The sequence below is a fragment of the Ammospiza nelsoni genome, chromosome 15, assembly GCF_027579445.1.
Source record: "Ammospiza nelsoni isolate bAmmNel1 chromosome 15, bAmmNel1.pri, whole genome shotgun sequence".
NCBI lineage: Eukaryota > Metazoa > Chordata > Aves > Passeriformes > Passerellidae > Ammospiza > Ammospiza nelsoni.
In genome coordinates this window covers 12,843,566-12,860,376 of record NC_080647.1, presented here as the reverse complement: position 1 = coordinate 12,860,376, position 16,811 = coordinate 12,843,566, and the positions used below count along the sequence as shown (strand labels likewise).

General features: G+C 39.1%; 1 protein-coding gene across 4 annotated transcripts in view; it reads left to right on the top strand.

The window, feature by feature from the left end:
* The window catches only part of AFF2 (ALF transcription elongation factor 2), a 331,211-nt gene that overhangs the window by 297,993 nt on the left and 16,407 nt on the right, over nucleotides 1-16,811 (top strand). For 3 of the 4 annotated variants that reach the window (XM_059483223.1, XM_059483224.1, XM_059483222.1), the window contains exons 13-20: nucleotides 1,751-1,985; nucleotides 3,862-4,001; nucleotides 4,548-4,611; nucleotides 7,911-8,047; nucleotides 11,184-11,255; nucleotides 11,621-11,714; nucleotides 14,426-14,473; nucleotides 14,979-15,028. In XM_059483223.1, the coding sequence (XP_059339206.1) occupies nucleotides 1,751-1,985; nucleotides 3,862-4,001; nucleotides 4,548-4,611; nucleotides 7,911-8,047; nucleotides 11,184-11,255; nucleotides 11,621-11,714; nucleotides 14,426-14,473; nucleotides 14,979-15,028 (840 nt within the window). The remainder of the gene's footprint in view (nucleotides 1-1,750; nucleotides 1,986-3,861; nucleotides 4,002-4,547; nucleotides 4,612-7,910; nucleotides 8,048-11,183; nucleotides 11,256-11,620; nucleotides 11,715-14,425; nucleotides 14,474-14,978; nucleotides 15,029-16,811) is intronic. The other variant, XM_059483225.1, reaches the window with a different exon arrangement.

Genomic DNA, 16,811 nt, shown 5'->3' with positions numbered 1-16,811 from the left:
TGGGTGCTTCTGTGGGTTAACTGTGTCTTCTTTGCTGCTGTACAATCCAAGAACACGTGTGTGCTTTGTCAGGGCAGTGCTCACCCTCCTTTGGAAAATTTTCCTCTGGAAAACGTTCAGAGTGTTGTGAGCCATAACTATGGTAACTTGTCTGAGTTCCAAAATGCCCTTTGGGGGTCAGAAAGCAAACAGATGGAGCTTTAAGTGAGAACTTTCTGGAGGACATATTGCAGGACCACATGTGCATGAAATCAGTCTCCTCCAAGAGCTGCTGGTCTGGTCCAACATGGTTGTTTGCCTTTGATCTTCTTCAGACCCATGTGTTTTCCAACAAGGACAGCATCCATCCATAAGGCAATATGAATTTGAGCTTGCTTTATTTCTTCAGTCTGAAGATCTTTAATATCAGAGGGTTTCAAATAAGATATTTTTAACTCTGCTTCAGTTGAATTAAAGTAGTTTTGGGTAGAGGAGCTATAAAACATGAAGAGTTTGTTTGATTTCACTCTGTGGTTTCACAGGTAAGGCTAAAATATTTCTGTATCACCAAAGGTCCAAGTAGGGCAGTGACTGAGGTGTAGATATTGATACTGTCAGTGAAACTGCAGAAGAGGCCAGGCTGAAATGAGAGAGAGCTCCTAAATGAGAAGTAAGGAAACCTGGGTCGCCTTCTCCTCTTTCCCTGGTTACTTTGAGGCAAAGGAGATCAATAATTCCTGACACTGACTGAAAATGGGAACAAAACATAAATTCTTGTTGACTTAATTTGTTATTGAAATTTTAGTCAATAATCATAAACAGTAAATGATCATGTAGTGCAATATTAGATGTCTAACAAAAGATTAAAATTCAGGTTATCTTCATTGACTGAGCTGGGACAATACCTAAAATAAAAATCTATGAGTAGATTAACATGTTAAGCAGTCAGTGAAGTCTTAGGTTTGGTTTTTTCTTTTTTGATGAATTTGAGTGGAGAAAGGCCTACCAGGTTGGGGGTTTTTTTCTGGTTTTACTGTGCATCACAGCTGCCATTGCTAGCCAGCTAACAATCTCTGTACATAAAACAGACAATAGATTATCGTGTTACTTGAGCTTTTATGTCAAAACCACATTCATTTTCTGAATCACGTTCAATTCATCAACCAATATTTGCTCAAGGGCTTTTGCCAGCTACAATGTATCATTTTAATATAGTGTTGAATGTTGGCTTTATTCTAGAGGTTAAATAATTATTATCTTGTTATTGTTATGGTTATCATTTTGTAGTTGTTATAAATTCTATTTTTGGTTCATATGCTGCCATGTGCTGTTTGGGTTTTTTTGCAAAGGTTGCTTATGTGAGCCCTAATCCACCTCTTAAAAATATGCTTAATGTTAAACACATAAATAGTCATACTTGATGTCAAAGGAACTAACCCCGTGCATAAAACTTTCCAGCACTTTGCTGAGTCAGAACGTCTATGACCTCTCAAATGAAGACTGACTCAAATTAGCATTTAAATTGGGTGCAATTTGTACTAATGCACTGCAAGTTGTCCTCCAAAGCAGAAGGTTTCTGCAGTCATTGAAAAGGCAGAGGCAGCTCTTCTGTTTTCACTGCTGTCCCCTTGTGCCTCGCCACGGAGGGCACGGGACTGCAGGACAGACTGGAGGGCAGAGCTGGCTTCTCAGTAAATGAGATGTACAGCTTTGTGCTGTGGGGAATTAACCAATATTCTTGAAGTGCATCTGGTTTTTCTGTGTGCCCCAGGAGCAGCAGTAGCTCGGTGAAGAAGGTGACAAAGAAAAGAGAAGAGAAGCTGTTCCCTCCTCCCTTGTCCCCGCTCTTGGACGACCCTGTGCACCGGCGGCACAGCAGTGACAACAGCTCCTTCAGCCAGGAGCCCACTGTCACCAACACCTCACAGACCAGCAGCTCTTCCTCCTCTGCTTCTAAACACAGAAAGAATGAAAATAAATCTTCTTCTAACCCCAAAGGAATCTGTGTAAGTAACCAGCCTCCGTTGGTGGCGGTGAACGAGATAAAATGAAATCAGTTCAGCTTTATTCTGTTGGATTTTTTTCCCACACAGTATGTGTTTCTAAATGCTTATGTAGCCCCACTCAGGGGGAGTGGATCTTTGCTGAGCCAGGCATAAACAGCTCTTGCAAGCTCCATTTTTAGGCCAGCATTAGGCATCTGCTTGGTGTTGTCTATCATTCCCTGAAGCACCTGAACCCTGAGCCTCAGAGAAGAGCCTTTGCAGCCATCAGCTAGCTGAAATTAGTCCCTTAACTCTATAGCTGCAGCATTCACATTTTCAAAATAAAACTTCCAGAATGTCACCTGAATTACTGCCCCAAATTCTCAGCCAGAATTAAGCACAGTAGTCATACTGAATATTATGGCCTAAACTAAACAGACAATAACAATATAACAAAAAATTCCTGTCCATAGTACACTCAGCATGGTAATAACCTTTCTCAGGTTTTCAGGCTCACAACAGTAAAGTTTATTTATGCTTAATCTTTGTTAATTGTTTGTAAGCTTTTAGACAATTTGTCAATTGGGGTTTTTTTCCCCATAGAACAATATCACCATCAGTGATTCTCACAGAGATGGTTCTTTATTGCTTGCTTTTCACCAAATTCAGGTAGGGTTTTTTTCTGAAAATACATGAAAAAGAGCCAAAACTGCATATCAAATTCACTAAAACAACATAAAAATTCACATTGGTTTGTCACCCTCTTTTTAGGTTAAACAGAGAAACTCCAGGGTTTTGGCCCATTTTAGAAAATAGTCCTTCCTCTAGAGTTTCAAACCCATCCTTTCTTTATATTATCAAACTGTATCTTAGTATCACTGTCAAAATTAAAAAACAAGAAGAAAATTCTGCCACAGAAAAGGCCATGCATAGCCCCATTTTTCACAGTTCACCACTTTGAGAGAGGTTGTTACCCTGCACTGTAATAGTAAAACTCACAAGTTGCATTGAATTGTAGGTGACAAATCACTTCACCTTATTCATTCATCCCTGTTGCTTTCTGATATCATTGTGTCACTTCAAGCTGCGCCAGTAATACACACGCCTTCAACTGAAATCAGTGCCAAAATGAACTGCATATGTCAGCAAATAAACAGTGCTGTGTAAACAGCAGGGCCCCTTCCTCTCATCCCAGCATCTCTAGTCAGATTTATCCTTTGTTAATCTATTATCTTGATGCAAGAAATATTTTTCCCCTAAAATATGTTAGACTTCTTTCCCTAGTTCATTGGTTCATCTGTAATTTAGTTTATCTGGTTGGGGACCAAGCTTGCAATTTGCAATTGCCTGATTTAAAATCTTCTGTTATGCTTCTGGTTTTAATCATTGCAAAGTCACAACTGACTTCTGCTTTCCATTCTTCCTTCTGTAGCAAGAGAGGAAATTGTTCCCTGCTGAAATCCAAGCAGACTCTTCAGCCTGTTAGCTCCTAGTTAGCTCTTAGTAATATAGAAAAAAGATTCCATTAGTGTGATAGACCTTGAAGAAGTTGAGTTTAGATGTAGCCTGGCCCATTAGATCTCCCCAGCCTTGCTTTAAGTGTTTCTAGTCAGTAACACCATGATATCCACCAAGACCTTGTACCTCCAAGTGTAAATTACTGAGTTCAGGTGAGAGCCCAGAAGTGGAGCTGTACTCCCTAATTAATCGGTTAGGCTCATGTTACAAAGAAGGGAAGGGTGGTTTGGTGAGGTGACATGAAGGTAGGTGGGCTGCTTGGTGCCTTCTTAGCCTTTGGTTTGTTGGGAAGGGGTTTTGGCAGGGAGGGTGGATGTGAGCACTTACATGGTCGGAAAATGTTTGTTTGAACTGTGAATAACATTCCTGTGTTTCCTAGGAGGAAGAATCTCACAGTACACCCACAGCCAACACTCTTCTTGACACCAGCCATCTAGAACCAGACATCTGGTCTGCAATGCCAACACTTTCCAATGGGAATTCTGAGCCCAGAAGACCCAAAATAACATTTGATGATGTGTAAGTTTTATTGACTTTTTGCTCTGTGATTGGGATTTTTGTGCAAGCAGAGGTCCCAGGGAAAGAGAATATCTTTGATTACAGTGCTGGCATTGGGCACCTGTGTGCATAGTGCTGCACAAAGGCACACACAGTTTTAATCTTGGCAAATGAACTGTTGTCACTGATTAATGAAGATTCTGTTGATAAATGTTTTCAGATCATGAATGTTGGTTCACGGTAATTCTTCTTCATTTTTTTACTTTAGCTCCTCTAATGGAAACTTCTTACACTTAATTAGTTTAAAATATTTTTCCTTTTCCTCTGTTCAGCACACATTAATAGGTCCTTTGGGCAACCAGTTTCTACAGCTACTCATTTTATATTCTGGTCACCCATCATATCTCTGCATACAGAAGCTTGAGATTGATATCAGGTTAAGATTTAAAGAGATAAGTGGGCATATATGTCAAAACTCTTCTTTAAAGCAATCAGCAATATTTTCAAACAACATTTGTCCAACTATATGAAAGCAAAGACTTGAATTAATTGATTTTGTCTCTCTAGGCTGCACAATGCAGATTATTACATGCAAGAGGCTAAGAAGCTGAAGCATAAAGCAGATGCACTGGTAGGTTATCACAGGTTTTTTTGTCTCTTTCCACTGTGGAACTCAGTGTTAAAAATGAACATTATTGCACAAGATCTAAAACCTCTCAAACCAAGAGGAACTCTGCTACTGACTAAACTGTGCTTCAGTTTGTGCTCCATAAACACTGTGCACAAGTTAAACCCTGAATGCCATTCCTAACTTTTAAGTATTTGTTCCCAAAATAAAGCTACTTACAATAGCTGCTGTTTCTTCCAAGGGGGAACAACAATCATGCTGTTTATGAAGTATGTAAGATGGTTTTATGAAAGTTGATGTGTACTTGAAATTTGTTTTTCTATTCATTTTGAGCCTAAAACAGAAGTGATGAAATATTCCATAGCAGAAAGACAGGCAAATCACCTCACACCCCATTATCATGTGGTAAAACTGTTTGATATTTCCAATCTGATTGTTTAAAATCTGAGACAATTCATTTTTATGTACTACATTCATTTTTATTGCTTGGTTTTAGCCTGATAAAGAAAGTCTCAACACACTTATTCCCAAAAAATCTGGTAGTGAGGTAGTTCAATGCTGGGAAAGCTTTTTTGCTTGCTTTACCCCAGAGGAAATTCCAGTAAGATGGGCCTAATTTTGCCAAATGTTTGGATTTTGATAACACTACATAATCTGACAGATTGTTTTCTGCCATGGTTTGCTCTATATGAGTTATTGCCAGTTCTGAAGTGTCCTTAATAAACATTTGCTTTGTAGGAAGGGACTTTCTCTCCTGTGTGCTACATAGGGTGCAGAACAGAGGCTCATTCAGGAAGACTTAGTGGAACTTGACTCCTCTACTTAATTTAACTAAGATGTCTAAAATGGAGTGTGGCCATCCACTTTGCCCTTCAAAGAGCTGGGTGATTATTCACCTCTCAACTTTATTATTTCTGGGGGTTTTACATGTATATTCTATCATTACCCATTCGAGATTTTGCACTTAGAAAAAAAAGTTTCCAAAACAATTCCCTGCTATATTTTTAAAAAGCAAACTAGCCAAAGTCTCTCCCTCTGCTGTCAGTGAGCTGAAGGAGGAATGACATTTCAAGCTGCCTGCTTCAGCTCTCCAGGCTCCCTTTTGGCTTGGGGCACAGTGTCTCCAAGTGTGTTTTCTGTGTGAGGTGGTTTGAGGGTTTTGGCACCTGTTGTGGCTGTCAGCAAGGTGACAGTCATCCCTCCCAGCGTGCCCGTTTGCAGGAGGTGGCCTGATGGCTTCCAGCCAGCTCAGCAGGGCACATCCAGCCCCAGCCTGGCTCTGCAGGCTCACAACACCTCCCACAGCTGGGTGACCTTTAAACAAAGCACACATGGTGCTGGCACAGGGCTACCTGCTCCATGCTGGCAAATATTTACAGGCTCAGGCCCCGATGATCTCAACACGCTCCATCAATTCATCTCCCTCTGCAGCCAGACACACTCACAAGGTGCTGCCCTTCTCTGTGCTCTCGCCTGTGCCTGCAGGATCTGGGTGTTTCTCAAGCAGCGCTAAGAGGAGCAGGCACAGCCCATCCCTCTGCTGCCTGCAGGCAGGTCCTGCCTGCCACACACAGTTTGACACCCCGAGTGCCCCAATGTGAGACCGTCCACTGTGACCAACTTGTTGGCATGCGTAAATATCCATGAACAAAGTATCTGCTTTTTCCTTCTGCTATTTAGGTCTCAAGTCTTTTTTTTTTTTTTCCCACCCAATGCAGCTGCACACAAATAATCTCCATGTAACAAATTTGGTGTGCAATCCAGTAGTGTTACTTGTCCTGTGGAAACAATTGCTGCTGGTTACTCGGTGCTGACATGACAGAGCACAGGCAGCATTGAAAGATGTGTTGCAGTGGCTGGAAAGATAATGCATGTGACCTCAAAATGTGTCAGCAAATGTTAATGAGATTTGTGGCAGCAGTGTTCCTGAGCTTGTAGAGAAAATAGATTTCTGGTGAAGGGCAGGACGTTTCATGTCTTACGGGAGCGACCCATGGAAACCTCTCCTTGTCTGGGGCTGCAGGAAGGGATCAGCTAATTTGGGTGGGCTGGCTGTACCATATGGAAGAGATCTTGGAGACCTCACCGTGTGCCTGTCTGAGATGTGACGAGCTGGAATAATTCCACCTTCTTCAGAGAATCAGATCCCGTTCCTGGCTGAAATTCTGTGTCTCTACTAAATCTGCTTGCAGCCAGATTCTTTTTTCCATACCACAAAAAAAGTCATCTTTGGAAGACTTTTTGTCTTCCAAAAGAAATGTAAATTCTTCTAAAGTGAAAAAAGGACTTTGAAGAATATGCTGATAAGCAGCCACCGGAATAGAGAGAGAGCAGTCAGAAATGTTTCCATTTTCTGATCATTAAGTTAATACCTATCAATTATACAAAGGCTCTGTACGTAATCAGTGCACAAGAGCAGTAGTTGTAATTAAAGGTGGGCAGAGAGAACTAGTTATGGCTTAGCAGGAGCCACAAAGACAAGTATACTGTTATCTTAGACCAATAATAAATGTTATACTTAGTATGTTTTTAGAACAGGCTTCTGTTTTGTGAATGGAAACATATGCAGATGCATCAAAAATATTTTGATAGAGACATAGAAAGACATTTTTAAATTATTTAAAGTATATTGGATCCCCTATATCAAATGCCACATTAGTAGAATTCTTACATTCAGCTATCAAAAACTGAAAATGTTAAATACTATTATAAAGTGCGTACTATAAAAATGTCATATATAATATTCATTACACATAAAAAACGAAATCAGTATGTCTAAGTCAGTTTAATCACAACCATTATGAGGGCTAAAACCTTTTGCAATAAAATCCTAGTAAAATGAAATATTAAGCAGTGCTATATTGTCTCCCCTTTTTTTTCCTGCTCTTTTACTCATCAAATAAGTGATGTGATTTTTTTTTTAACCAACAGTGAACACAGAATATGACATCAGCCAAGTGGCATGGAGTTGTTACTTAACCCTTGCATAGTGACACTCAAACTTAGTTCATCTGTCAAGGAGCAGTATGGATGTGCACAAACATGCTTAGTGCCCTTTCTTGCCTGTGTAAATTCCTGATGTCAGTGGGTATACACTGACTTTCCTATGTGGAGCATTCAGCCACATCTGCCCTGAAAAGACTTGGTAAAAACGTATCCTGCCTTAATTACTGTATGAATTCATTCCTAACTACCAGTGACACTTTGCTTTCATCCTAAAGCTAGTGTTGCTTTGTAGAATAATCTGCCCATCTAGAAATCCAAGCTGAAGGATTTTCTTGACAGTGTCCTTCCCATTTCAGCTGGAGAAGTTCGGCAAGGCAGTGAATTATGCTGATGCTGCCCTCTCCTTCATCGAGTGCGGGAACGCTATGGAGCGAGATCCATTAGAAGCTAAATCTCCATACACCATGTACTCAGAGACTGTGGAACTCATCAGGTTAATGTCCTTTCTGTGATCATTTTCATCATCTCATTTCAGTCATAATTAGAACCTGCTATGTTTTAAAAAATACCATTTCAACGTATTAATGATTTGTCCAAGGCATCTTCATCTCAGAAGTCATCATAATTAGTTCTTGCCATTTTATTAATGTCATGGAAAATTTATAATTGATGGACACTGCTTTTATAAATTATCCCCTTTAGAGGTTATAATGTGAGTGTTATAATTTGCAATATTCATAAAATTAAAATTGAAATGTAGTGGGTGGAAGTAAAGTATAGTAATTTCACTGTTTGGCAATGACACTTGTCTTTTAAAAGGTGTAGTTTTATAATTCAAAACATTAAAGGGAGTCTATCAGGATTTCTATTACCAACCCTGGTTTTAGAAGTTTATAACTTGGCTGTTAAAAAAGACAAAAACTGAAATTTGGGATATAAGATCAGAGCCAGAGAGGAAGCTTCTGCATATATTGTCTTAAAAACAGTATATTTTTAATGTTTCAGGAATGTGCACCAGCTGAATTAATTTTAATACAGTTTTGTAGACTCATAGGCTAAAATATGGATAAGAGAGTCTTTACATACTAATAAAATGTCTGAATTATTATTCTAAAATCTGCTACTGCTCCATATAGCTGCTTCATAGTCTTGGGTCCATTGAAATAATAATCTCCTGAGTAACTAAGTTTTCTTTACCTGAGCAAATTATCAAAGTGACATCAACCAGGATTAAATTTACCTGTAAGTAGAACAACAGGATTTTTCCTCTTCACTGTGATGCGCCTTTGCTTTCCCCAGTGTATGCTGGGAATATCCTTGTTAATGTCAGTGTAATTACTGGCAGTTTGCAGAAGTGAAAGAAAAAGGGGCAAATCAAGCCCTAAATATTTGGTTTCTAATATGTCAACGGTGGTTTTTTTAACATGCCAGATTAGCTATTAGGGACTGCCAAGATAATGCATGTTTTACATTTTGAATAAGTAGGTATTTGCATAATAAAATGTATCAAATCTTAAGCTCTTACTCTCAGGTAAATAATATGCCTGTTAAATATTTAAAAACATGGTTTTTACATTCTACACTTCATAAAGGGAAGAAAAAAATCTAAAGAAATCACTCAAGAAAAAAATTATGTTCACTCAACACTTGATCCATGTTAAACCCTGGAGAGCAGAAGACTTAGAAAAGGAGCCACCTGCCTCTGCTCTGCTGTGCCCAAATCATCCTGCAGTCTGACAGCATGTCCTGAACTACACAGATGCAGCTGCATGGCAGAATAAATTGTATTTGAAGAAATATTCTTTAAAGAAGGGAGCCCTTCTTCATAGAAGCCTGTGCTTATTTTTGTTTTTGTAAGAAAACCACACAGCCCATTTGTAACCGTTGCTCCTCAGTCCAGCAGTTTTTCTGTTCAGAGTGCACAGAACAAAAAGCTGTGTTCACCCACAACATGTGAACCGCTTAAATCAGGAAATGGCAGCTCCAGGAGTGGCTCACAAAAGGGCAGGACCTGCGGGGAGTCGGGTGAGGGCACAGTTTATCTTGGGGTGGCTGGCACTCCTCAGCATCAACAGCCCTGCTGCCTTGCTGCTCCTGGCACAGTCCTGCTGCAGGCTGGGGAACAGGCATGGAAGCAGCACCTGACCTGCTTCTGGAACTGTTCTTGGCTGTGAAAGAATCTAGAGAATATGTTATAGATCTCCAATATATAAGTGGCTTAAGTCGGGTGAGATTAATTTCACCACCTACCACCAAAAGTAGAGTTGAATTCACCACCTGTTGCATGCAGCATCTTGTGGCAGCCAGTGAGACTGATTTGTCCATTTAATTGCTGTCAGTGGTCAGACATGGACAAAAGGTGATTGCCCAGGTGAGCAGCAGGCTCAGTAAAGCTCCATGGACAAAAACCCAATTCTTGTGAGCTACAGTGGGTGCTGGATGTAAGTATGTGGCTGTGCACACAACACTTTCTCAGTGTAGCTGCTAATATTAACATAGGTTTTTACTGTGAGATAACAAACAGAGGGAGATTTTCCTCACTTTTACTCCTCCCTTCATCAGAAGCACAATATTCCCCTTTTGCATTTAGCTGTGTCTGCCCTGACTATCTGCATCAGACACCTATTTGTGAAAGCAAGTGGAGCACCAAAGAGATTGGGACTATCAGAAATCTGACTGTCAAATGTGTTTTAATTTAATGGTAATGCTGAAATCCCGAAGAGACGCAGATCTTTGTGTTTGATCACATTCATCCAGTCTGACTAGAACCCCAAGAGCAGGTGGGACAGGATGTGGAGGAAGCTCTCCAGCTGGGTGGGATGGGTGCTGGGAGCCAGGCAGGGCAGAGCAGCTCAGCTCCCTGCACTCCATTACCTCTCTGTAAATGGGAGCTCATCAGGACTGCCTGGATACCTTAAAACTTTCTTACGCAAGGCTGAACCCTATTACTTATTCTAACACAAGTACCTGTGAAATTGCATTAGGGCTCAGAACAATGATTTTATGCGATGAATTGATTTTCAAGAGACTAATGCACAGAATGGAGTGTGCTCAGTTAAAGGAAAAAAAAGACAGAAGAAAATAGGAATACTCAATCCTTGATCATCCAAATGCTGAACAGCAGCAATTAAATAGAGAGGGAAGACCAAGTACACAAGATTCATAAATTAATGAGCCCAAGAATGAAAAAAGCTGTGAACGTGACCTTTCCTGTATGTAAAACCATTTTCTATATAAAATATATTTATAAGAACGATTTTGAAGATATTATTCAAGTCCAAAGTACTATATGTAAAACATTATGTATTACTTTACACTTCAGTACCTATAGGGCCAAGATCTTATGCTTCTGTTCAACACTCATCCCAAATGTTTGCAGGACTCAGCCTAGTTGGCTGGATATAATATCATTAATATGCCCAAGAATAGTTCACCTTGTTGGCCCAAAAAATTGGTTGATGATTTACTTAAGGCCTCCAGATTTTAAGTGATGCTTTCTGTTGAGTTTTACATTGATCTCTTCATTACCAAACACTGTGACCAATAACTGTTGCAGTTGGAGAAGAATATCTGATTGTTTTTAGAAACATCTTAACTCTCAATTTCTTATCTCTCACCTTTCTAACAAGGTATGCAATGAGACTCAAGAATTTCACAGGCTCTTCTGCCACAGAAGGGGACAAGAAATTAGCAGTTTTATGGTAAGTCCCTTTGTGACAATGAGAGAAGCAGCTAAAATCTTAAGGAGGACTTTAAAAGTACTGAATTACTTAAGCAGCTTACAGAAGATCATTATTCTTGTTTTCCATTAAACTATTAAAGGATAACTAATGGATTTCTTCAGCAGCTGACTAAACATTTATTCTTCTAATTTATACTCTTATCAAGATGGGATTTTAATGCTTTTGACCACTTTTTTTTTTTTTTCTCTCCATTTGCTTATGTTTCAAAATGTAACCTTAGAACAGAGACTGCAAAATATAGGTCAGCTTTTTTTTTTTTTTTTTTAAGTTTATAGGTTTCATTAAGCAATGGAATTAACATAATCCTTTCCTAATTACCACAGCTACCGATGCTTATCACTTCTCTACTTGAGAATGTTTAAACTAAAGAAGGACCATGCTATGAAGTACTCCAGATCGCTGATGGAATATTTTAAGGTAATCTTTATTCTGTTTAATTTATTGATATGAAATGAAATTCATACCAACACTGAGAGCTCTCACAAGTGTAACTGCATGACTTAAAAGTCCCGCATTTAACCTCTCCCCTGGGAAATGCAGGCAGGATGGATGCCAGGGAATGGGGACAGAAGTGATTTGGGGGATTTTTGGATTAGTCACTTGATTCAAAGGACCATACTCAGTTATTCTACAAAAATAACATTATTCTCAACACCATGTAATGTTTATGCAAGTTTCTGATTCTTTCAAGGTTTCAATGTGCAAGTGGTTATGAACTGACCCCTAATGGACCATAATAAAGCAATTATTTGGGCTGTAGTTAGTTAAGTTTAGATTTTAGATTCAGTGAGATTTCCTGAAGCTTATTGCAGTTTCACAGATTTCTTCTTTTATTCCTGTGGAACTTCAAATTACCTTATCCTCATCTTGAAGGTTTGTCTTTACCTTAAATTGAGTGGAGATCTGATGGTCATGACTTGGGGATGTTTCATTTTACCTTGCCAAATGATGTTTACCCAGTAAGAATGACAAATCCTCACTGTTCCTAGATTAGGAGAGAAATAGAATCTTTCTTCAGCTGTGAGGTTTTGATATTTATATTTCACTGGCTAATGCTGTTTGAAGCATACATTAATTCTTTTACTTTATTACTACATATTATTCTATAATTATGTAATTATACTGGCTTGTCAGCCCATCAGTCTTTTTTTGTTGGTGTTTTCAGCCTCTGTGAATTTGTTCAAGGCTTTGACATATTGGTACTGCAGACCAGTAAAAACCTCTAACACTGCAGTTTTCATGTTTTCATGTAAATGGTGATAAAGTGGTCCTTCTGCTGTAAAACTCCAGTTCTGAGATGGCAGCAGCCACAGTCCTGACTACCCATGTGTCCCCTATGTGTGTCTCTGTGCAAGTCCAGTAATGTTAGTCCTAATCTTGTGCTTAAATGGAGACTCTCTTGTACCATTAGGAGTGCCTCTGTTGTGCTCATGGAGTTTTCAGTCAGGGATTTGCACAACAAATTAAATTTGAGCTACACACATTTGTAACCTCAGCATTTTCATGAAATGTATTCCAGCCACTTCAGATTTTATCCAGGTTGAATGGAGATTGTATCTTAAAAAAAGGATTATTAGACAAATAAACCTTTTCTGCAGAAAGTAATGATTTCTTAAAAAAAATAAAATAGGTGGGAGCAGGAGAGATTCTCTGTCCTTAAAGCCACTTTATTTTCTCTAGCTGTGCGAGTAGGTAAGATAAAGAACATATTTACTACTCCCAGCATAATAAAATGTCCTTTAATGTAAATTAAAATAAGAGAAAAAAATAAAAATGCAATAAAATAGAGGAATCAGGAATGCCAGGCATAGAAATGCAGTTGAAGCAAAGTGTTTCAGTTAATGTTACAGTGTGTGTGTGCTGTGGGCACTGTAACTCACCTGCTAGAAGCAGGGTTTGAGTGTATACAGATTATATGTTCAGGTTCTTTCTGTAATCAAGGCACAGGAGGAGAAAAGAAAAGAATGGGAGCTATTAACTATGTGTTAGTTTTGTATTGCTGCACTGTGTTCTCTGTGTTCACTAGCAAGAATCTGTAATACAAATGAAACAGATTAACTGTTTGAATGGAGTTGTTATTCAAACTTTTACACAATTTTAACTGTGAAAAGCAGCCCACTGTTTACAGCAGAGCTGGGGAGAATTTTTTCAGCTAAATTGTTCTTTATATTTTTCCCCACAAATGCCACTTTATCCAAATTGAAACCATTGGTGGACAGAACTGGTTCTGATTAATTTCCAATTAAAAGCTTCAAAATTATACTTTTAACATTTCAAAACAGAAAATAGCCATTTAATCATGAAAGCAATTTTGAAATTTAGAGGCAACTTGGAGTAAAATAGCACTAAAGTGATAATTTTTTTAAATTGAAATCAGACCTTTTATGATCACAAAAAGTGACATCCTGTCATGCATTTCCTCTGAAAGTTTGAGGAAGATTTTCATGTTTTTTAAAATGTGTTGCCAGTAGTCACTGAAATATTTTTGCTAAATATTCTCATTATCAAATAATGCTTCCCATTGAGATCTAATCTTAATCTCGACAGAGATATTATTTGTCTCCAGGTACTGTTGGGAGCAATCCCTGGACAGGATAAATTAACAATAAAAGCTTCTTGTCCGTTTCTGAAGAGTTTCCAGGGCAGTCTATGTCACTCTTTCCTCATAAGCTCCATGTGCTCTGTGCTGTGAAACACCCCCAGTCATGCTCACATCCTCTGTGACAAGCAGTGGCTGCTGTGCAGGAATGCCAGGCCAGTGCTGTGGTTTGGACAATGTGTTCTGCTTTGGTCAGAAATGTTGGGCTGTGAGCTGTGGTTTAGAGTCAAGGGTGCTGTCTGTGCTCCACTGAATCTCTGTGCCTCCCATGCAAAATAGTGATTACAGTAACCAGATGAGGGCTGCAATAATGTGGGTAATGCTTTGCAGAGAACTTGTAAAACTTGATTGAATTTTCACTGTGCGTGCTGACTTCTCAGCACGGGAGCTGAATTATGTTTTCAGAGGGCACACACAGATAGCCTCAGCCCTGATACTGCCACTTTGTATGGGAACTAAGATACCAGTCAGTCTGAGCAGAGCTGGAAAGACCTGGGCTTTATTGTTGCTCGGCAATCTTTTTGTACAGGGTTTTACCAGGTGCTACACAGACGTGAAAGGCAGAATGAGTAAGCAGGTAAGGAAAGTCAATTTGTGCAACTAAAATATATAAAAACAAAAACATTCAAGCAGATCCTTACTAAAAATTTTATTTATACTACTGTCTGAATCCCAAGCCACCTTCCCTAAGCAACTTGGGAGGGATCAATTTCATTAAAGCATCAAGCCAAATTATTTTTCTTTCTTATTAAAATATTGAAGGTCCCTTTAAAGATAAGCAGTCATTTTCACTCTAAAGAACTTACTTTGTAGAGTAAGTTTTAGTGGCAATTAAACCACTTCTTTGTGACCTACATCTGCTTTTACTGGAATTTATTCTCTCTTTTATCAAATGATTTTCAAGCTACTGGTTGGAACCTACCAATCATCCACCAGCCACTTAATTATGGGACCAATGTGCAGAGCTTTTCTGCTCCATGCACTGTAGCTCTTGCAATGAAAAGGGGGAATGTTGAGCCTTGTGTCATCAGTATTCATGTACTTGCATCACCTGTATTTACATTTTGGTTTTGTACTTACAGAACTCTTCAAAAGCCTCACAGGCCCCCTCCCCTTGGGGTGGCAATGGAAAGTGAGTATTTTCTCCTGAGTACTTCTGTCTGGGAACAAGTGGTTCCAAGAGGAAGGGAAGGGTTTTTCTGCCTCTAAAGGCAAAGGACAGGTTATGGGGATCAGTGTTTTGGGAGCTGCAGGTATATTTCAAACGTGTATAATGTATAAACTGTTCTGGGCTACAGAATTGATCATACAGCTGCCTTGGGCTCGTGGGGGCAAGGGGCTCCCACTGAACTAAGTCAGATCCCCCTGTGAGCCATCCAGTGTGGGTAGGAAGGAAGAGCTGAATCACACCTTCATCCCTGCAAAGCCTCCTTAAGTCTAAAATCAGACATGGTGGGTCTGTGCTGAATTCTTTGACAGTTTACTTCTCAAGCCAAATGAAGGCCATAAAAATATCAGTTAATTAGCTGGCAAGTACCATGACACTTTAGGAAGCCAAAGTAAAGTTAACCTTCATTGCAATGATTTTTCAATGATTCGTTCAGCAATGAAAGACCAATGAATATTTCGTTGATATATGGTAAGTGCTGTTTAATAAAACTGAAGGTATAATAGTGGTGAAAATGTGAAGGCACTTAGTCAGCCAATTATCAGTGGCTTCATATTAACGTTAAAACACCCTCACCTCAGATATGAAGTCAGGGTAATGCAGTTATGATCAGAGGAGGTGCATTGCTGCTGCATCCTTGCCTTTATCTTGCAATGGCTGTTGCCAGCTGACACACATTTCTCCTGCTTTTTGTCCTGGTCACACATCCCGACACAAGTATGACAAAGGTGAAGGACTTCACCTTTTTTCCCATCTTTATATGAGTAGGCTAAATTCTAGGTAAAAATTATTATTGTTAATGGTCTCTTTCTGGTGGTTCAGAAGAAGAAATGGCTGTTAGACACGCCAGGGAAACAAAGAAGGAAGGGTTGAAATTTAGCACACAAAGAACTGAAGTTTTCAAACAGACTTTGTTCTCAATTAGTGCAAAACCAAAAATTCCAACATTTTGCTTAAAGTGAAATATTGCCTCAAATAATTGAAAATATTTTGGGGTATAGATATATATATATACACACCCCAAACACTCAGTTATTTTGAATATGTATATATAGAGCTATTAAAGTATAGATTGTAACACAAGCTAAAGTGATTAAATAAGAAATCACTTTAAATAAAAGCTGAAAAGATATTTTAATACTGGAAAAGCAACTACTAAATTAAATTATTCATTATGTGCCAGTTTTTCCAGGCATTGAAGTGTCAGTGAAACCTTGTATTGTAATAAAAATACATAAATGTTAACATAAAATTTTAGTGATCAAATAGACCACTGGAGCATAACATCTCTTTTGTTCCTGAAGAAGGGGCTTGTGCCTAAACATTTCATGAAGCAGAAGTTATCCTTTTATTGCTGTCCTATAATAGACCCCTATGAAGTGTGTGCTCTGCAGGCGATGACATTTCCCTCACTATTTAAAGGAGCTATTAGGTGTCCAGGATTGAATAAGTGGGTTTTGACTGGAGGAAAAAATTCTTGTCTGGCCACAAAGCAGGCAGCAGAAACCCAGCCCCCAGGTCAGCATCACTTCTAACATAACACCCAGCTGATCAGTCTGTTCCCACTAACTCTGGAGATAAGGAAGGAAAGCTCTGAAAGTGCACATCTCTGTCTTCTATTCAGAGCAGGAAGCACTTGACATGTGAGAGTAACTGAGTGACAAGGCTGTGTTATAGCAGCATTATTGTGACACCTGTGACCCAGCACACAGAGAGCACAACCCACACTCAGGCCTTGTGTCCCCTC